Source organism: Carlito syrichta, unplaced genomic scaffold (assembly GCF_000164805.1).
Source record: "Carlito syrichta isolate Samal-C Ts95f unplaced genomic scaffold, Tarsius_syrichta-2.0.1 Scaffold315142, whole genome shotgun sequence".
Taxonomy (NCBI): Eukaryota; Metazoa; Chordata; class Mammalia; order Primates; family Tarsiidae; genus Carlito; species Carlito syrichta.
The window spans coordinates 933,650-955,747 of NW_007259238.1; the positions used below are offsets into that span (position 1 = coordinate 933,650).

At 41.6% G+C, this 22,098-nt stretch overlaps 2 protein-coding genes across 3 annotated transcripts in view; one reads left to right on the forward strand and one right to left on the reverse strand.

Moving 5' to 3' along the window:
• The first annotated feature begins 63 nt into the window (after nt 1-63).
• Nucleotides 64-6,075, forward strand: PLPP5 (phospholipid phosphatase 5). Its single transcript, XM_008072364.2, has 8 exons — nt 64-147; nt 270-378; nt 817-907; nt 1,291-1,354; nt 1,831-1,955; nt 3,212-3,382; nt 4,915-5,106; nt 5,867-6,075. Exons 1-7 carry the CDS (start codon nt 65-67, stop codon nt 5,076-5,078), a joined length of 807 nt encoding a protein of 268 aa, XP_008070555.2. The 5' UTR covers nt 64; the 3' UTR covers nt 5,079-5,106; nt 5,867-6,075.
• Nucleotides 6,076-8,420: 2,345 nt separating this feature from the next.
• DDHD2 (DDHD domain containing 2) overlaps nt 8,421-22,098 on the reverse strand; it is a 31,952-nt gene continuing 18,274 nt past the window's right edge. For both annotated transcript variants that reach the window (XM_008072365.1, XM_021706107.1), the window contains exons 11-18: nt 21,639-21,734; nt 20,447-20,566; nt 20,186-20,341; nt 19,824-19,926; nt 18,910-19,083; nt 18,054-18,210; nt 9,077-9,184; nt 8,421-8,637 (exon numbers count right to left, since the gene is read on the reverse strand). In XM_008072365.1, coding sequence (XP_008070556.1) covers nt 9,106-9,184; nt 18,054-18,210; nt 18,910-19,083; nt 19,824-19,926; nt 20,186-20,341; nt 20,447-20,566; nt 21,639-21,734 — 885 coding nt within the window. In that variant the 3' untranslated portion in view covers nt 8,421-8,637; nt 9,077-9,105. The remainder of the gene's footprint in view (nt 8,638-9,076; nt 9,185-18,053; nt 18,211-18,909; nt 19,084-19,823; nt 19,927-20,185; nt 20,342-20,446; nt 20,567-21,638; nt 21,735-22,098) is intronic.

The window sequence follows — 22,098 nt, forward strand, 5'->3', positions numbered from 1 at the left end:
GCGTCCCCGCCCAGGCGGCTGCCACGTCAGCACGCCGTCGCCTGCGGGCTGCGCGACCGGTCGGATGGGAACGGCGGCGGCGGCGGCGGCGGCGGCGGCCTTGGGGGCTGAGGTGGGCGTGCGGATCGCACTGCTCGCGGCCTTCCTGTAAGATCTGCCGTGGGCCGGGCCGCACCCTCCACCGACAGGGCGGGCCAGGCCGGGGCCTTGGAGGCAGCCAGGGGAGGGAGCCAGCCAACGTGCTCCGCGCTGTTTTCTTCCCGCTTCAGGGTAACAGAGCTGCTCCCTCCCTTCCAGAGGCTCATCCAGCCGGAGGAGATGTGGCTGTACCGGAATCCGTATGTGGAAGCAGAATATGTCCCCACCAAGCCGATGTTTGTGCGTGGAGACACCCCTTCCTTCTGCCCCTTACTAATGCCTGAGGCTTAATGCTGGGAAACAAATGTGCTCATTCTAGCTGCAAAATGATCTTTGTTGATGTGTCGAAGATTTTGCTCCCTGATGCTTAGGTGTTGAAGATCTAGACTTAAAAGGCAAGATGTCACGTTTTGGCTCAAGACACGCCCTCTGGGGAGTTCGGTGCCTCAGCCTGAGGTCCCGGGTCATATAGAACGAGTGATGGCGTTTACTGGTGGAACTTCTCGGAGTCCAGTTCCCCCACAGATGAAGAAAAGACATTAGGAGACCTTATATTTGTAGGGGGATTGTTAGGTCTGCTAGGCGAGTCCTACTTTGTCACTTCCATTCCCTGTAGGAGCTACTTTAACTAGTATGGGTTTTGTTGCTGTTGTTTAATCTGTATGCATTCTGGTTCAGGTTATTGCATTTCTCTCTCCACTGTCTCTGATCTTTCTGGCCAAATTTCTCAAGAAGGCAGACACAACAGACAGCAAACAAGCCTGCCTGGGTAAGAGCTAGCCCTGATTCCTGGATGGTGGTGTCGTTTTCGTGCTGGGAACTCAGGAAGTAGTTATAGGTTCAGCTGCTGGAATCTGTGTGGAGGCCACTGAGTTCTGCATTTCTAAGTATATGCCCCTGTACCCAACTCAACTTGTGAGAAAGGGCATAGGCTATACCACAGAGGTGTGCCTAATGGCACTTTTCATTTTTACCTCAGAAGTTTTCCCTTATTACAACAGAGTGATCACTGAGTGCTATCAGTATTATTTTTGTGCTCAGGCCTGGTGGGATTCTGTGTCTCAAATAGCATGGCTGCTCTCTTAATGAAGCCATAACTGTGCCTTTTCTCCTAAGCAGACTCCACTAACAGTTCATTTGTTTGCTTTGCAGCTGCCAGCCTTGCCCTGGCTCTGAATGGTGTCTTTACTAATACAATAAAACTGATCGTAGGGAGGTAAGTGACAGGAGTTAACCACCCCAGGATCTGCCTCAGCCCTTACCCCACCAGGAGAGGTAGTGGTACTCTATCACATTCTTTCTCATTCTTTTCCCATTCAGCACTTACTCCCCTAACCTCAGTCCTGCAGGTGACACGTGGGCTCTTTTCTGTCCTGAACAGCATTTTCCCACCAAAACCACAGCTGAGTCAGTGTCCTCTAAAGCCCCTCCTGAAGTTGCAGTGTGATTTTCTGTTTGCTCTAAAAAGTAATTATGTGCTGGAACGGGTTTTTCCCCCTAATTCAAGTGTTGGAAGACTTGGAAGACTTTTTTCTCTTAGTGTGGTGACTGTCTTAATCCAGTTACATTATTTTGCCTGGGGCACTATTTGACTTACAGTTAACAGGATTATGTCATCTGCTACCACTGAAAAATAATTTGTGACGTTGTAAGTGATCTGTGTTCACAAACTATGCTTATATCATTTTTCAGGCCACGCCCAGATTTCTTCTACCGCTGCTTTCCTGATGGACTAGCCCATTCTGACCTGATTTGCACAGGGGATAAGGACGTAGTGAATGAGGGCCGAAAGAGCTTCCCTAGTGGACATTCTTCCTGTATGAATATTACTTAGATTCTACCTTTATGCTAATTTTGGCATCAATGGATTTACCCTAGGAAGCTTGTGGGCATGGGAACACCTGACTACTCTTGCTCTTGTATCCAAAAACTGGAAAGCCTCCCTTCTTTAATAAACCCACGATTTCATAAGCCTGAACCTTGACTATTTGGGTAGATATTTTTTGCTTGTTTTTTGGGGGGTAGATATTTGAAAAAGAGGTGGCAGGGCTTGATGGCTCAGCCTGTAATCCCAACACTTTGGGAGGCCAAGGTGAGTGGATTGCCTGAGGCTGTGGGTTCGAGACCAGCCTGGGCAACTTGGCAAGACCTCGTCTCTACAATAAATCAAAAAATTAGCCGGGCATAGTAGCACATGCCTATAGTTCTGGCTACTTGGAAGGCTGAGACGGAAGGATTGCCAGAGCCCAGCAGGTCGATGCTGGGGTGGCCGTGAGTGTGCCACTGCACTCCAGCCTGGACAACAGAGTGAGACTCCAACTCAAAAAATAAAGACAGAAGTAGTTTATCTCCACGAAATTTGTACATTTGTATTATTTGCCTAGATCCTGGTATCTGGTACTAGGAGTAAAAATACTAATCTTCATTGAAGAGTTACGTGTCAGGTGCTTTGAAGCATTTTAGATTCTTACCTCATTTATAGTTCACAATAGCCCAATGAGGTGGGTACTACTAATTTTTTTGTGTGTTTTGTTTTGTTTGAGTTGGAGTCTCACTCTGTCGCCCAGACTGGAGTGTAGTGGCCACTCCCGGCCACCGCAGCCTCGACCTTCCGCCTCAGCCTTCCAGGTAGCTGGAACTACAGGCACGCGCTGCCACGCCCAGCTAATTTTTGATTTATGTAGAGACGAGGTCTCGCCAAGTTGCCCAGGCGGGTCTCGAACCCGCGGGCTCAGGCAGTCCACTCACCTCAGCCTCCCAAAGGCACGGGATTACAGGCTGAGCCACCAAGCCCAGCTTGGTACTATTATTTTTGAGTCCCATTTATAAATTAAGAAACTAAAGCATCAAAAGTTGTCCTGTAGCTAGTATTCCAAAAACTATTCTCAGATAAAATATTAATACCGGGACACAAAATAAAGTCCTTCATTTTTCATTTCCTTTCCCTCACAATGATTTATGCCAGAAGTATACAAAGAAGGGATAAAACATGCTCACGCTTCCTGACCTTCTATTGAGATAAATGAGGAAACTTCCTTTAAATGACATATACTACTCATGTTTCCTATTCCAGTTGCATTTGCTGGTCTGGCCTTTGCTTCCTTCTACCTGGCAGGGAAGTTACACTGCTTCACACCACGAGGCCGTGGGAAATCCTGGAGGTTCTGTGCCTTTCTGTCACCTCTACTTTTTGCAGCTGTGATTGCACTGTCCCGTACCTGTGACTACAAGCATCACTGGCAAGGTAAGCAAAATATTCATGCCTTGAAAGCTTCCATATTTTACTCATAATTTTATTTCTGGCACTTGGCACAGAGGAGCTTACTAAATACATGTTGAATGAATGAGTATGGGTGGTCTGGGTTCTACACTGAGAGTCTGCATTTAAAGCTACATGGACAATAAGACAAAATAATTAACCTTTTAAAGAGATTACCAATGAGGATCATCCTAATTTTTGATTATGTGAGGCATTATAAGTTCAAATTAAACTGCATTTATAAGAAATTAAAAACCTCAAAGCTTAATTTATTCTCCTAAAAAAAATAAATTTGCCAGGTGCAGTGGCTCACGCCTGTAAACCCAGCACTTTGGGAGGCAGAGGTAAGAGGATTTCCTGAGCTCAGGGGTTTGAGACCAGCCTGAGCAATATGGAGAGACCTTGTCTCTACAATAAATTTTTTAAAAAAATTAGCCAGGTATGGTGGCACATACCTGGGGTTCCAGCTACCTGGAAGACTGAGGTGGAAGGATCACTTGAGCCCAGGAGGTTGAGGCTGCGGTGGTCATGGGCATGCCACTGCACTCCAGCCTAGGTGACAGAGTGAGAATCCGACTCAAAAAAAAAAAAAAAAAAAAAAATCAAGTTCATTGTCAAAAGACTTTTGTTCAGAAACAGAAGCTCAAGAAAACACAAAATGGCCAGGCACAGTGGCTCATGCCTTTAATCCCAGCACTTTGAGAGGCTGGGGTGAGAGGATTGCCTGAGCCTATGGATTCAAGACCAGCCTGGGCAACTTGGTAAGACCTTATTTCTACAATAAATCAAAAAATTAGCCGGGCATTGGCGGCACATGCCAGTAGTTCCTGCTACTTGGAAGGCCGAGGCAGAAGGATCTCCTGAGCCCAGTAGTTCAAAGCTGCGGTAGCCATGAGTGTGCCACTGCACTCCAGCCTGGGCAACAGAGTGAGACTCCAACTAAAAAAAAAAATCAAAAAACAAAATTAGCCAGGGTTGGTGACTCACGCCTGTAATCCCAGCACTTTGGGAGGCTGAGGCACGAGGACTGCCTGAGCCGATGGATTCAAGACCAGACTGGACAACATGGCGAGACCTCATCTCTACAATAAATCAAAACATTAGCCGGGTGTGGTAGTGCACATCTGTAGTTTCGGCTACTTGGAAGGCTGAGGCAGAAGGATCGCCGGAGCCCAGCAGGTCGACACTAGGGTGGCCGTGAGTGCGCCACTGCAGCCTGGGTGACAGAGTGAGACTCCAACTCAAAAAAAAAATTCTTGTTTAGTACACTCTGGACAAAGTTTATTATACTTGCTTAACTAAAATGTGTTTTGATTTAGTGTTCAGAGAGCAACCAGGCAATGATAATCCTGTAAGTACATGATAAATTGAGAAAGGTTAGCAAAACCAAAAATCTAGAATTGAGGTGTTTTTAGCCCCAAGTAGAGTAACCTAGGGGGCCCAGTCCTCTATACTAAGTGTGCTAATATGATTTAGGGGCCTAATATTAAGAGACGACTTATTTCCACTCTGTTCAGATGTACTAGTTGGATCCATGATTGGAGTAACGTTTGCCTACGTTTGCTACAGACAATACTATCCTTCTCTGACTGATGCAGAATGCCATAAACCACTTCAGGACAAAGTTGCATTTCCCACTGCACAGAAAAAGCTTGGTGATTCTTATTGTTTTGATATCTGAAAACTAAATCTACCTCATTGGAGAATAGGTGAGTCAGGCCTCCTAACAAGACAAGAAATTCTGACCTTTTTACCACCTCCAAGGTTCAAGTGAGGACATGAGCCACACTGTATTTTGCCTCCATTTGATTATGCAGTTTTGGCCCTACTCACATGGATCTATCATGGGAGTTAAGGTATTTTTTCTACTATTGTATGCTGCATGTCCTGGCAAAGGGATCTTTCGATAGTTCCCCAACCGCTTATGAATCTGATTGGTATCCTAAGGCCTACAGTGTTTTTACATTTAATTTAAGTGCCATTCTTGAAATAATCTTGTCACAAAGAAGTGTTTCACATAGCCTCAGTTTATCCTAGAAGCTAGATTAATTATAAAAAGTTCATTTCCACTTCCTATATCTCAAAATCTCAAAATTCTAAAATCCTAGGACATGACCAACTAAATTACTTTGATTTTGTTTACTTTATCAGATGACAATTCCTTTCAAGCCTTAAATAGGAAAATTTTGAAAATTTTTAAATTACTCCAGTGTGGAATAATTTGTTATGGTTATGCATATATTATCTAAGTCCAGCCATCTGGTATTTTTGAACACTGTGGGCATAAACGATGTGTTGAATTAAAAAGTGAACACAATAAAAAAGAAGAAAATGGTCAGGAGTATGGCTTCAGCACTAACAACAGATTTTTGTTTCTACTTCACTTGTCTTTAACTGTGCTCATGAGCTTCTTTCCTTCCATTCTTTCCTTCCGTTCATGATCTGCCCAAATGCATCAACTCTGCCAAGTGAGTAAGACAGGAAAGAAAAATTACAGATGATCACTACCTGAAGGACAAATGAATCACTCTTCTGCCCCTTCTATACAACAGGATAAGGAACAATTACTATGGGACCTACAGCTACCTTTTTCTTTATTGTGATTATACATGAAATATGACTCTGCCTTATACAGACCTTTCTATCACCTAATATTCAAATAAAACAGTGAATGTGTACTTTTTTTTGTACTTTGTACCATTCAAGGACTGGAATGTAATGTAAAATATTAGATTCCCCATCCTGACATAAGTGATTCTACTGCTGTACTAGCTATTATTTATAAATACCAAAGGACAGATTCAGTATTTACCTCATAATTGTTGTGCTTCAAATTCTGAATTACATCTACCTATGACAGTCGAGGGAAAAGAACTAAACATTAGTTCTTTGCCCAAAACTTTTAAAACTTGTTTTAGAATACACAAGAGAAGATAAAATTGCAGCTGTGTTGATTTTCTTACTTTATGGTGGATGAGTCCAGATAAAAGTAGGCAACTGGTCAGTACAGTTTTATTTCAGTATTTTACTAAAGTGTTAAATATAATCACGTAAAAAACAAACATTTCAAAAGTGCAAAATATTAGAAAGCTAATCAGGGCTATTAATCTCTCCATGCAAATCTTTTTTGCTAAAATAAGCACTACTAATTCTGCAGCTGGTAATATGTACAAAATGATGCTGTACCAAAGTTTAAAAATAGGTTTGGTGTAGCAATTACACATGATATAAATGAGGCAGGCAGCGCAAATAATACATGACTAAATAAAGGCTTCGAATCAAGCTTATTACCCTGTAAAATATACAGCCATAAGAATATACAACAGGTAGATGGACAAGATATCAAGCTCTTTTACAGTTACCTGCCCCTCACTACCAGGAAAGAAACATTTCGTAATACAAAGAGTAGTTTATCTAGTTATCCAGAGTTATGCTGTCCATCTTTGGTTACAGGGACTCACTCTTGCTCGTCCTTTGGTTTACTCTTAAATAGTACCTGTTTCTGTCAATATGAAGAATAAATGTAAATTTGAAGACAGCAACTTAACAAAAACTTCCCCTTTTATACAGTGAATGCTTCTTAATTCTCAATATTCCTTACTCAGAGTTTATGTAATACAGAAAATAAAGTATTCCATATATCTGATATTTAGTGGCTTGCTTACTATACATTAGTCTATAAGCAAATGACAAGGAAAGGCCAGGCTTGATCTGTACCCCAATCTTACCTCTACAATCTCCAGGGCAACAGTAATTACCTTTCCTTTTCTCTTCAGAAAGGGATAAAGACTATTGCTGCTTAAGGGATGGTTTCAGTGACTATTACATGCCAGTGCTTTGAATACCATGATACATTTACCAAAAAAAAGCATAAACAGCAAAACACAGTTTGCCTACCTATGCTACTTTATATAAACAGGCCTGTGGAATCTGAGAGGAAGTATAAAGGACTATTATAAAGAGAACTGCAAAGACAGTGACAAACTCTGACCAACAAGAAGAAAATACCCATAGCAAAATGGTGAAAAGATGCCTTGAGAAAAAAATGAGTCTGCAGTCACCCGTGTTCTTGGAGATAATTCCCACTTTGCATGTTGTAGACTGTTTACACTGACTCTGCAATAGCTGTTTCCTCAACCCATTCAGCATAGGATTTTCTTTCAGAATAAGTTAAACATTTCCCCCAGCTCTAAACCTACCTGCTCAACCAACACTGCCTGTGCCAAGAGCCTTTTAAATAATTATTCTGAATTATGGATAACTAAGAAAGCAATGATCACAAAATGTTTTTAAATAGAATACACAATACTTCACCCATGTGGAAGCAGTAGGTGACTTAAACAAATTCTGTTTCACCATAAAGGCACTACTAAAAGATTGTATTTATAACCTAAGCAGCCTGTAAAGACTATGTAGTTTCAGGTTCATCAGCTTTATAACTTTACCTGCAACATAAGAATAGAAGCTATTATCAAATAACTGCATCAGACCTCATCTAGAATCAATTAGGAATATAATATATAAAAAGGCAGGTCTAGGATATGTAACAACCTTGCTTTATAAAAATGTACCTAATGTGAACTAATTTGTCGACTTTAGCTCTTATAGCAGCTCAGTTGTAAAACAATGAACATCATCAGTGATTCCTAGCAATAAGTCAGTCAATCAGTTAAATACTCTTTTTAAGGTATATTTTAGTCTGTTTTTTCATAAAGTACACATTGGAAAGAAATGCTGGTCCAAAAAAATTGCCCAACAGCTTTATCTATATCCACTTAGACTTAGACTTCAGGTGTAAAGAACGCAAATAAGAGATGACTAGACACCAAAATGCCTTCTAAATCTCAACAATCTATTCCCAAACTAGGACATTTTCTAAAAATAAGCAATAATTTCTTGGAAAAATGTCTACCCAATCCCAAACAAATCAAACCCAAAATAGACTACACCATCTCAAATCCTGAGCAATAAGGTGTGGCACCTGTAAACTATGATCCAATTAAAGATGCAAACTATCTCCAGCTATGAAGAAAGGATGGCAAGTGTTTACATGAAGCCAGTGGTAAAAAGTAATAGAGTATTCCTTTTGCTTTTCTATTCACTTCCAAAAAGGAAGATTATCTTCCAAAGATCCCAGTGGTGAGTAAGCAGCAGGCAACATGCAGAAAATGACGCAGCTGAGAGGAAAATTGCAGCAACAAACAGGTGGATTTTCTGGGGAAGGATCCCTCAATGTCCATCTAGGGGAGAGAGTGGGAGAAGAGTTCATCATGCAGTCACAACTGGAATGCAACAATGGAGAGCACCTGAGTTGAATATACAGACTTTCTAGTTTAGCATCTGAAAGGCCAATTTAAATCTCAGAATGGACTGTTAGTAATTAAAATTATGACCGTTGCCATGGTAACTCTTAGATGATCAGAACTACTAAGATGAGTTCAGATCCTCAAAAATGACAGGTGTCACTGGAAAAAACCTCTAGCAAAAGAGACATACACTAATGTTCCTTTAGGGGGCTACTGTGAATTCCAACCAGAGTCCCTCTAGAAATGAGTATCAGCCTAGATCTTGGTGACAGGCACAGAAATGTGTGTTTATGAAGAGCTTGAGGCTCCAGAGACCCTTGTAACATGTTAATACGTAAAAGATATGCTGCATATGTGGCATTTTAAAACTTACATTACGCAGCCATCGATGGGTCATTTTTACTATAAGGGCTGATCAAGGAAGATGCCCTGGGTTTGGTAGATCTCTTTGAGGACCAGCAGTACTGTATCTTCAGATTCCCTATAGAGAAAAAAACTTAGGTGAGAAAACAGGGAACTAACGTTTGTGCCAGAACTTTACATGTTGTTATTTCATTTAAACCACACAACCACTTTGCAAGTTCATTTTCTACTATTGCAAAAAAAAAAAGACTCAGAGGTACCATAATTCAAAGTGACCTGGCAAATAACTCTAGCATTATATCTGTTAATTAAAAAAAAAAAAAAAAAAAAAAAGGCTGGGCACAGTGGCTCACGCCTATAATCCTAGCACTTTGGGAGGCTGAGGTGAGAGGACTGCCTAAGTTCGCAGGTTTGAGACTAGCCTGGGCAACTTAGTGAGACCTCATCTTCACAATAAATCAAAAAATTAGCTGGACGTGGTGGTGTGTGCCTGTAGTTCCAGCTACTTGGAAGGCACAGGCGGAAGGATCACCTGAGGCTATGGTGGCCATATGCATGCCACTGCACTCTTGCCTAGGCAACACAATAAGATTCCAACTCAAAAAAAAAAAAAAAAAAATACTAAATAATCAAGAACTGTTTCCTTTCCACAGAGCTCATTCTTTTGTTTTCTGGGTGTCTTTTTTTTTTTTGAGTCAGAGTCCACTCTGTTGCCGAGGCTGGATGGAGTACAGTGACATAATCATGGCTCACTGCAGTCTTGCCACAGCCTCAACTTCCTGGGCTCAGGCAATCCTTCTACCTTAGCCTCCCAAATGAACTACAGGTGGGACTACAGATGCATACCACCACACCTGGATAATTTTCTTTTCTTTTCTTTCTTTTCTTTTCTTTTCTGGATAATTTTCTTTTCTTTTCTTTCTTCTTTTTTCTTTCTTTTTGCCCAAGGTCTTGCCCTGTTGCCCAGGCTGGTCTCAAACTTGTGGGCTCAAGCAGTCCTCTTGCCTCAGCTTCCCAAAGTGCTGAGATGTGATTACAGGTGTGAGCCACCATGTCCAGCCCATGGAGCTCATTCTTGAGACAATACTGAAAAAATCATCCAGTTGGTCACCTTAACTTTTTAAATGTTACACACTTTTTGGAAAGGTAATACAATCGTATGGTTCAAAATTCAAAAGATATAAAAGGTAAGATAAACTCAAAATATATAAAAGGTAAAATAAAGAAGTCTCCTTCCCACCTCTGTTCCTCAACCACTAGTTCCCATCTTCTGACAATGTTATCAATTTCTCAATCATCTTCTAGATATTCTGTGCATGTACAAGCAATTACTTATATCTATAGTTCATAACAAAATTTGATTACAAAAGATAACATTCATGAAGAACTGCCTTAAGAATATAAGGCCAGCCGGGTGTGCCACACTCACACCTGTAATCCCAGCACTTTGAGAGGCTGAGGCCAGAGGATTGCCTGAGACCAGGGGTTCAAGACCAGCCTGGACAACTTGGCAAGGCCTTGTCTCTAAATAAAAAATAAAAAAATTTAGCTGGGCGTGGTGGCACATGCCTGTGGTTCCAGCTACTTAGATGGCTGAGATGGAAGGATCGCCTGAACTCAGCAAGTCGAGGCAGTGGTGGCCACGAGCATGCCACTGCACTCTAGCACTCTATCCTGGGCAACAGAGTGAGACTCAAAAAAAAAAAGAATATAAGGCCGGCCTGGGCAACTTGGGAAGACTTCGTCTCTACAATAAATCAAGAAAAATTAGCGGGGCATGGTGGCTCATGCCTGTAGTTCCAGTTACTTGGAAGGCTGAGGCAGAAGGATCACCTGAGCCCAGCAGGTCAAGCGTGCCACTACATTCCAGCCTGGGTGACAGAGTAAGACTCCCATTCAAAAAAAAAAAAAGCAAATCTCAAACATTCCTCTACATCTGTGGTTCGACATTTTTTGGGTTGTGCATCACTATGAGAATCTAATGAAATGGATTTCTCCTCAGAAAGGATCACATATACAACCAAAAATTGGATCCACAGACATTCCTCATCTCCTGCAAATTCCATGCACAGACTCCAGCTTAAGAAACTTCTGTATCGCTGGGCTCGGTGGCTCAGCCTGTAATCCCGCGCGGGAGACTGAGGTGAGTGGACTGCCTGAGCCTGCGGGTTCGAGACCTGCCTGGGCAACTTGGCGAGACTTCATCTCTATAATAAATCAAAAAAATTAGCTGGGTGTGGTAGCGTGCGCCTGTAGTTCTAGGCTGAAGCAGAAAGGATCGCTGGAGCCCAGCAGGTTGAGGCTGCACTGCACTCCAGTTTGGATGACAGAGTAAGACTCCAACCCCCCCCAAAAAAAAAAAAAACCTCTGTATCAATGAGAGGGAATTAGCTCTACCAGATATTAAAACTGTGTACAAATAAACATATCAATAAAAAAGAATAGGGCCTATAATCCCAGCACTTTGGGAGGCTGAGGTGGCAGGATCTCTTGAGCCCAGGAGTTCAAGGCTGCAGTAAGTCACGATCATACCACTGCACTCCAGCCTGAATAACAGTGAGACTCAATAAATAAGAAGAGGAAGTTCAGAAATAATCTCAATTACATCTAAGAATTTAATATAATAAAAGTTAGAATCTCAAACCTAGTAATAGTGTTGACACATTTGAAAAAAAAAATCACCTGAATCTATCCATACCTTATATTAGGATAAATTTGAAGTGAATCAAAGATTTACATGTAAAAATGAAACTATAAAATATTGGAATAGCTGGGTATGGTGGCACACTCTTGTAGTCCCACCCGCTCAGAAAACTGAAGCAGGAGAATTGCTTGAGCCCAGCAGTTCAAGACTGCAGTGCACTATGGTCATGTCTGTAAAAATCCACTTCACTACAGTCTGGGCAGCACAAGACCTGTCTCTGAAATAAATATATACATGAGAATAAATTGATAAAAATTGTTCTGGAAAGTAAGAAAAGTATGACACAAATTCCAGAAACCAAAAAGCAAAGGTCAACAAATTTGATTACATTAAACTCAAATTTGTCTACTTAGCAAAAACCAACATAAGCAATATCAAAAAACCAACAGGGGAAAAGGTATCTATAACTAACAACTAAATAAACTGGGAAATACCATGTTCATGGACCAGAAAACTCAATATTATTAAAATATCAATTATCTATAGATAAAATACAATCTAAATTAATATATACATAAAATTATCTTTAGATAAAAAGCAATTACAAGGCCACAGCAAATTCCTTTGTAGAAATTAACAAGCTGATTCTAAAACATATATGGAAATGCAACAGACCTTCAGTAGCCAAAATGACTTTGACTAACAACAAAGTTGGAGGAATCATGCTACCTGACTTCAAGACTTTTAAAGCTATCAATATTAAGACAGTGTCATCAAGACAGACAGAAAGATCAATGGAATAGAAAATCCATAAATAAATACACATAGATACAAATAGAAATAGATAAGGTCAACTGATTTTCAACAGGGTGCTAAGGCAACTCAATGCTACTTTGTCTGGGTAAACTTTGCAAGAAATGGTGCCAGAACAACTGGATAGTCATATATAAAACAGTGAACCCCAATCTTTATCTCACATAATATTAAAAAAAACTATATAAAAGTGGATCATATCCCTAAATGTAAGAGATGAAACTTGTAGAACACAGGAGAAATATTAATGACTTTGGATTTGTCAGAGTTTTCTTTGATTCTTTTTTTTTCTTTTTTTTTGAGTTGGAGTCTTGCTCTGTTGCCCAGACTGGAGTGCAGTGGCACGCTCACAGTCACCACAGCCTTGACCTGCTGGGCTCAGACGATCCTTCCACCTCGGCCTTCCAAGTAGCTGGAACTACAGGTGCACGCCACCACAGCTGGCTAATTTTTCGATTTATTGCAGAGATGAGGGCTCACCAAGTTGCCCAAGCTGGTCTTGAACCCCTGGACTCAGGCAATCCTCTTGCCTCGGCCTCCCAAAGTGCTGGGATTACAGACTTGAGCCACTGCGCCTGGCCAGTTCTTTTTTTCTTAAGAGATGAGGTCTTGCTCTGTCACCCAGGCTGGAAGTGCATTGGTGCAATCTATACCTTACTGCAACCTCAACCTCCTGGGCTCTTAAGCCCTCCCTTCTCAGCCTCTTGAGTAGTTGGGACTACAGATTTGTGCCATCATGCCTGGCTAATCTTTTATTTTTTGTAGATGGAGTCACACTGTGTTGCCCATGCTGGACACCATCTCCTGGCCTCAAGCAATCCTCCCTTTCTCAGTCTCCCAAAGTGCTGGGATTACAGGCCCGCCTTGGACTCCTAAAGTGCTGGCCTTACAGATGTGAGCCACTGTGCCTGGCCGTATTTGGAAGAGATGTTTTAAATCTGTCCAAAAAAAAAGTACAAGAAAAATCAATAAATTGAGCTTCATCAAAATCAAAAACGTTTGCTCTTCACACACACTAATAGAAAAATGAAAAAGAAGCCACATCCTGGGGGAAAAAAAACTGTCTGAAGAAGACTTGTAACTAGACCATAACGAACTCTTGCAGGCCGGGCGCTGTGGCTCATGCCTGTAATCCCAGCACTTTGGGAGGCCAAGGAGAGAAGACTGCCTGAGCCCACGGGTTTGAGACCAGCCTGTGCAACTTGGCAAGACCTCATCTCTACAATAAGTCAAAAAGTTAGCTGGGTGTGGTAGGGCTTGCTTGGAAAGTTGAGGCAGAAGGATAGCCTGAGCCCAGCAGGTCAAGGCTGTGGTAAGCCGTTTGAGTGTGCCACTGCACTCCAGCCTGGGCACAGAGTGAGAATCTGACTAAAAAAAAAAAAAAGAACTCTTGCAATTTAATAAGACAATCAAATTTTTTAAATGATCAAAAGATTTAAACAGACACTTCACCAAAGATGATATATGGATGGCAAATAAACATATGAAAGTACTCCAGTCTGTCCCTGGTCTCACTCTGTTGCCCAGGCTGGAGTGCAGTGGCACAATCACTGCTCACCACCGCCTGGACCTCATGGGCTCAGAGTGATCCTTACAACTCAGCCTTCTGAGTAGCTGGGACTACAGGCACATCCTACGATGCCCACCACACTGGTCTTGAACTCCTGTGCTCAAGCCATCCTCCTGCCTTGGCCTCCCAAAGTGTTGGGGTTACAGGAATGAGCACACCCAGCTTAAAGTAAACACATTTCTTACAATACATGAAAATATATATTCAGTGTCATTGGTCATTAGAGAGATGCAAGTTAAAGCCACAATGAGGTACCACTACAGCCCATTCAGAATATTTAGAAACTAATCATCAAGAGTTATTGAAGATATGGAGTAACTGGAATTCTCAAACACTGCTGATGGGAATGTCAATTGCTAGTGGTAAAACAGTTTAGTACCTTTTTTTAAAGATACACTTTCAAATGACATTCAGCTATTCCACTTCTAGATATTTACCCAAGTAAATAAAGAATATGTGCAAGTTCCCAGCAGCTTTATTTGTTAGTAGCCCCAAACTGGAAACAACCCAAATATCCATCCACAAATAAATGGATAAATTGTGATATATCTATATAATGAAATACTGCCCAGCAATAAAAGGCAACAAACTATTGACATACACAACATGGGTATATCGCAAAGTAATTATGCTGATTAAAAGAAGCCAGGCAAAAAGTAAACTGTATGATTCCAAATAAAAGGCATATGTAAGCCAAACGACAGTAGCAAAACAGATCAGTGGTTCCCTAAAGATTGGGAGGAATGGGGAGGAGAAAAGGAAGGAGGAATTACAAAGGGGCAAAATGAAACTTTTTTTTAAGAACCTGGGTCTTGCTCTGTCACCCAGGCTAGAGTGCAGTGGTGTGATTATAGTTCACCACTGCCTCAAACTCCCGGCCTTAAGTGATCCTCCTACATCAGCCTCCTGAGTAACCAGGACTATAGGCAGATGCCACGACGCCTGGCTAATTTTTTTTGTTTTTAATTTTTGTAGAGACAGGATCTTGCTATGTTGCTCAAGCTGATCTAGAACTTCTGGCCTCAAATGATCCACCTGCCTCAGCCCCCAAAGGGCTAGGTTTATAGGTATGAGCCAGCACACTGGGCCTTACAAGGAGAAACTTTTTTTTTTTGGAGTTGCAGTCTCACTCTGTCGCCCAGGCTGGTATGCAGTGGCACACTCATGGCCACCGCAGACTTTACCTGCTGGACTCAGGTGATCTTTCCACTTCAGCCTTCCAAGTAGGTGGAACTACAGGCGTGTGCCACCCCACCTGGCTAATTTTTTGATTTATCGTAGAGATTAGGTCTCGCCAAGTTGTCTAGGCTAGTCTCGAACCCCTGGGCTCAGGCAATCCTCTCACCTCCACCTCCCAAAGTGCTGGGATTACAGGCATAAGCCACTGTGCCTGGTCTGAGAAACTTTTGAGAGTGATCAATTTATTCACTGATCTGTGGTGACAGTTTCACACATATATGTCAAAATTCATCAAATTTGTATACTTTAAATATGTGCAGTATATTGTACATTTTTCACCCAACAAATTGGCAAATGTTTAAAGAATAATAATAAAGCTATGTTGGAAAAGCTATGGAAAGACACACTTTTTTCTTTTTTTTTTGGAATCAGAGTCTCACTCTGTTGCCCAGGCTGGAGTGCAGTAGCACACTTATGGCCACCACAGCCTCGACCTGCTGGGCTCAGGCAATCCTGCTTCAGCCTTCCAAGTAGCTGGAACTACAGGCGTGCACCACCCTGCCCTGCTAATTTTTCAATTTATTGTAGAGACAAGGTCCTGTCATGTTACCCAGGCTGGTCTCGAACCTGTGGGCTCAGGTAATCCTCTCATCTCTCTGCCTCCCAAAGTGCTGGGATTACAGGCATGAGCCACTGTGACCAGCTGAGAAACATACTTTCATACATTCCTGGTGGAAGTGAAAAAAGGTACAATCTCTATTTGGTGATATTCATCAAATATTACAAATGTATATATACGCTTTATGGAAGCAATTTCAATTCTAAGTATTTTACACAAGATATGTAAAGAGCAAAAAGATAGAAGCCTACAGACCCATCAAAAGAGGAATGTTAGATAAATTATGGTATATTCATTCAGTGAAATACCATGCAGCTAAAAAAGAATGAGGAAACTCTCTACAAACAATAGGTTAAAAACTCCAAGATACATTGTAGAAAAAAACAAGGCACAGCCTATAATATGACATTATTCATGTCTTTATAAGGAGAAAATAATCACACATACTCACACATGTACTATGTAGGCATAAAATAAGATAGCTGGAAGAAATTTTAAGAAACACGTATTGGCCTGGTGTGGGGTGGCTCAAGCCTGTAATCCCAGCATTTTGGGAGGCCAAGGTGAGTGGACTGCTTGAGCCCACGGGTTTGAGACCAGCCTGGGCAACTTCATGAGATCTCATCTCTACAATAAATCAAAAACTTAGTGGGGCATGGAGTATGCACCTGTAGTTCCAGCTACTTGGAAGGCTGAGGCGGAAGGATCGCCTGAGTCCAGCAGGTCATCGCTGGGGTGGCCATGAGCATGCTACAGCACTCCAGCCTGGGCAGTGGCGTGAGGCTCTAACTAACTAACTAACTAACTAACTAAATAAATAAATAAATAATAGAAATACATGTTAGTTGCATATGGGGAGGAAAGTAGCCAGCAAAGAACAAAAAAGGCTTTTCGTTATTTCTTTCTTTGAATTTTGAACAGTATGAATGTACTGCCCATTTATTGATTTTAAAAGCATCATACTGATTACATCAAATAATAATTCCTTTATCAGAATTCAACAGAAAAATTTCTCAGGACCTTAAAGCTTGTACTTTTTAAGCACTTATTTCTGGGTTTTTTTTTGAGTTGGGAGTCTCACTCTTTCGCCCAGACTGGAGTGCAGTGGCCGCTCCTGGCCACCGCTGCCTCCACCTGCTGGGCTCCGGAGATACTTCCGCCTCAGCCTTCCAAGTAGCCGGAATTACAGGCATGCACTACCACGCCCGGCTGATTTTTTGATTTATTATAGAAATGAGGTCTCACTGCCCAGATAGGTCTCGAACCCACAGGCTCAGGCAATCCACTCACCTCAGCCTCCCAAAGGCGTGGGATTACAGGGTGAGCCACCGAGCCCAGCTAAGCACTTATTTCTGACCCATCTTATTTTTCCTAGCTTTATTTCTTTACTGTAATTTCTTCAGTGATTAAACTATATTGTTATACTATGTGAGTTTCCATAAGCACCATTAATTAATTCTATAATCCATCAGGTAATTAATTATATTTAATAATAATAAATTCTGATCTAGCCACTGTAAATGCTGTCAAGTGGGTTCCTTAAAATACTTCCAGCAAGCTGGGCTCAGTGGCTCAGCCTGTAATCCTGCGCCTTTGGGAGGCTGAGGTGAGTGGATTGCCTGAGCCCACGGGTTCAAGACCCACCTGGGCAGCGAGACCTCACCTCTACAATCAACCAAAATATCAGCCGGGCGTGGTAGCGCGTGCCTGTAATTCTGGCTACTTGGTAGGCTGAGGCGGAAGGATCGCCGGAGCCCAGCAGGTCGAGGCTGCGGTGGCCGGGAGTGGCCACTGCACTCTAGTATGGACGACAGAGTGAGACTCCAACTCAAAAAAAAAATACTTCCAGCAATAGTAATTTGTTCCACTTTATTCATATGCACCCAAATGGAAATGGCCAAAGACAAACTCTTAAAGACCAAGCTAACTGAACTGGTTGTTGACATCATTATCCCCATGCTCTACCCAACCATAAAATAAAATGTGTTTAAACTAGATTTCAGTAAATGACATGACTGTGCTCTTTTGTAACTGTCTATATAAGAAATCATTCTAATCCCAAATGTACACTAGTTTCTCTTCCTTCTTCTACATCTATCAAAATCTGTGAAGCAATTAAACAGCAACAACAAAAAACAGAAACAAAAACAGGTAATGCTTACCAATAACATAGATGGCTTTGTAAAGCAAATAAATACTCATTAAAACTTTCAATGGGCTTCTCCTGTAGCACATAGTCAATGCGTTGGCCTCCATTCAGCATTCCCACACTGATGGGTGGGACTTCTTTAACTTCCACAGAGGTCTCTTCTTTAACATCTGAATATGGAAGAACCGTAGTAAGAATCTAAAAGCTTTTGGCCCTCCAGATTTGTCCTGTTACTTCCCTTCAATCTCCAAAGTTTACTATGGAATGAGTTATTCCCCTGTGAGAGCTCTCTCTCATCTTTCTTCTCTTAATCTCCTTAAAGCTCTTTCTCAAGTCCCAATAATTCTGTCCAATCTTCTTTTTTATCTTTCACTCAAAACATCGCATTACCTATACCTTTGATAGCTAAGTCATTTGCCTTGGGTTTCTTTAGGAAGTTAAAAACTAAAGCAAAATAATGCAATATTAACTATGAAATTAAGTGGAGAGTATCCCAGCTAGTCCCTAGCCAGAATAACAAAACTGAGCCACATATAACAGACATGCCCTGTAAAAGCAAGGCACTTTACTCAGTAGGCTCTGAACATTACAATCCTCTTAGTTCCCAAGTGGGGAATGTTTTAAAGCCTAGTTACCAGTTGCTCAGCTTCTCTTGAAATTTTTCCTCACAAATAATATTTTTCCATGACTTGTGACTGTTAAGATGACAGAAAAGGTTAGCAGCACTGAAAGCCCACTAGGACTCATGGTATAGGTCCTACACAACAAAAAGAGAAAGATAAGAAGGCCCTGGGAGAATAAGAACTCCACACATGGGGTTCCTCTTATCCAGTCTGAGGCAGGTAGTCAATGTGTACAGTGTCACTAACCACTGGGTTTCTCTGAACTTGATTCAGGTTTTGCTGCAGTTTCTTTTGCAGTTTCTGAAGCTTGTAAGGCAGGATAGTGAGCTCTGGCAAAAGAATTCCAGGCCATCCGTAGTGAACCTATCACGTTGTTCTTAAGGTCCATACTTATTATCCTGGTCAAACCATCTCTCAGTTCTGAAACATAAAGAACGTTAAATGGTTTGTAAAGAGTTTAGGGAGGCCACGCTCGGTGGCTCAGCCTGTAATCCCAGCACTTTGGGAGGCTGAGGCGAGTGGATTGTCTGAGCCCACAGGTTCAAGATCAGCCCAGGCAACTTGGTGAGACCTCATCTCTATAATAAATCAAAAAAATCAGCCAGGCATGGTAGCGCACGCCTGTGGTTCCAGCTACTTAAAAGGCTGAGGTGGCCGGGCTAGGTGGCTCAGCCTATAATCCCAGCACTTTGGGAGGCAGAGGTGAGTGGATTGACTGAGCCCACAGGTTCGAGACCCGCCTGGGCAACTTGGCGAGACCTCATCTCTACAATAAATCAAAAATTAGCCAGGCGTGGTAGTACATGCCTGTAGTTCCAGCTACTTGGAAGGCTGAGGAGGAAAGATCACTGGAGCCCAGCAGGTCGAGGCTGCAGTGGCCAGGAGTGGCCACTGCACTCCAGTCTGGGTGACAGAGTGAGACTCTAACTAAAAAAAAATAAAATAAAAGCTAAGGCAGAAGGTTCACCGGAGCCCAGGGGTCAATGCTGGGGTGGCCATGAGCGTGGCACTGACTCCAGCCTGGGCAACAGAGTGAGACTCCAACTCAAAAAATAAAAAAAAGAGTTTAGGGTCCAATACAACTCAACAGAATTAATGAGGTCATTCAGTTTGTACTGGCTGGAAGGTCTAGAATTACCAAGTTTTATACTCAGATTTACCTAAGTGCATCCGCTTCCTGCCTTTATGATGTGGGATCAGCATTGGCTCAAATTCCACTCCTGGGACCACCATTGGTTCAATTCTATAGGCCACAGGATCAAACTACATAGAAAAAATAATAGCTACATTTACCTCTGCTGAAATAAGACAGTCTGAGGAACTGTATATATTAGGCAAGAATAAGTTCATTTTGTAAAATGTACAGTAGTTCTGCTCCATCACTTTCAGATCAATATGTAAGTTATTTCATTACTAGAGAATGGTATAGAAAGAAAAAGAATCAACACAACAGAAAATCATATGTTCTTTACCAGTAAGTTCTAATATTGAAGTAAAACCACAATAGCTGTACAATGCTTACAGGGTGATAAATGTTGAAGAAACCTTTGCATGTTGGAAATCTGTAGTTGGGATCAATTCTTTTTAGTCCTCGAACAGTAAGAAACATTCCAATGGGAGATCCAAAGGCAAAGAATATTTCTGGTTTATAGAGGAGCTGGGGGTAATTTACAGATACCTCGAAGGAAAAAAATAAATGCATCTCTCATTAATAACAAAAGTTACATCAGTTCCTTCCATCCATATCAGGCAGTAAAATACCACGGAGAATTTGTATTGTTACCTGCCCAATGCCAACATCCAGATATTCATCATTTCTAGTATTGTCAGAACTACTGCAGAACTCAGATTCTTTGGGGATATTTACTCCTAAAGTTGACTGCAAGACTGGTCTATTAATACCCTAGAAAATAAAAAAGAGTTATGCGGAAAAGCCAAGTGTGTGCACCTATAGTACCAGCTACTCAGGAGACTGAGATGGGAGGCTTGAGCCCAGGAGTTTGAGTCCATGGGCAAGACCCCTCATCTCTATTAAAAAGAAAAAAGAGTTATGTAAAGTTACTATATAGTAAAAATAGCCAACAGATTATATCATTTTCTACTGATTTGAAAGGATGCTTGGGAAAGTTTTGAAACAGTAGCCAATAATTCTAGGAAAAATCACTCAGAAAACAACATAAAGCTGATGAAAACAACATTTGCCTTAAATTATGAATTGGTATCCCTACATGCTCTAAGATGATGAAAGCTATACACAGCTATTTGGGCAATAGTTGAAATTTTAGGTAACCATCAAAAGAGATGACAACAGTAGAGCAACGTGGGAAGAAATGTTAAGGATTACTAAGGAGGTCAATAAAGTGCCTGTGATTTTGTAATCAAGGCAATTCAACTGTCTAATATGTAATATAATATAAATACTGGGCCAAAAACCGAGTCTTAAAAAAAGAACTGAAGACCAGGCGTGGTGGCTCACGCCTATAATCCTAGCACTTTGGGAGGCCAAGATGAGCGAATTGCCTGAGCCCAAGGGTTCGAGACCAGCTGGGGCAACTTGGTGAGACCTCATCTCTACAATAAATCAAAAAATTAGCTGGGTGTGGTGGCACACACCTGTAGTTCCAGCTGTTTGGAAGACCGAGGCAGAAGGATCACCTGAGCCCAGCGGGCTGAGGCTGCAGTAGCTGTGAGCATGCCACTGCACTCCAGCCTGGGTAACAGAGGAAGACTCCTACTGGGAAAAAAAAAAAAGAAAGAAAGAAAAGGAAATGGTAGGAGGAGGCCAAGGAGAGAAGCCATCTGAAGCCAGTAACATTTTTAAGGACCAGGATAAAGAAAACGTGTTTAATTTCCAAAAAGAGAGCCAAAGATTAGTTATCAAAACTGCCTAGTTCCCTAAACATACCATGAAGCACAAAAACACAGCATGGATATAAAAAAATTGCTTAGTCTAATAAGCTATAGTAAGTACATACCATTGAATTTTCTCTGGTCTTAAAATAGTTTAATATCTTCTTTCTTGGTCCTAAAGGAATTCCCATTTCCTGAAGATCTCTGTCTGTACATAAAGCCTAGGCATCGAAAACCAAAAATATTTCTTATTTCTAGGCAAAATAAAATCAATTATATTTCCTATCTCCTAAGAGGAATAAGACCTAGGTACTAGTTCTTTGCTTTATATTGCTCTGACGCCCTAGTGGTACAAAACCATTAATAACTTCAAGAAAGAAAGACTATTTTATTAATGAAACAGTCTAAAAAAATAAAAACCATCAATACTACAATATCAATGTAACAGTAATATACACTATATTGTGTTGTTTTTTTTTTTTTTGAGTTGGAGTCTCACTCTGTCGCCCAGACTGGAGTGCAGTGGCCGCTCCCGGCCACCACAACCTCGCCTGCTGGGCTCCGGCGATCCTTCCGCCGCATCCT

Excerpts from the sequence above, each read along its gene's own strand:
- PLPP5 (XM_008072364.2), top strand. The coding sequence starts at position 65 with ATGGGAACGGCGGCGGCGGCGGCGGCGGCGGCGGCCTTGGGGGCTGAG. Across the intron at positions 1,956-3,211 it reads CCCTAGTGGACATTCTTCCT|TTGCATTTGCTGGTCTGGCC; the intron begins GTATGAATATTA and ends TTCCTATTCCAG. Across the intron at positions 3,383-4,914 it reads CTACAAGCATCACTGGCAAG|ATGTACTAGTTGGATCCATG; the intron begins GTAAGCAAAATA and ends CACTCTGTTCAG.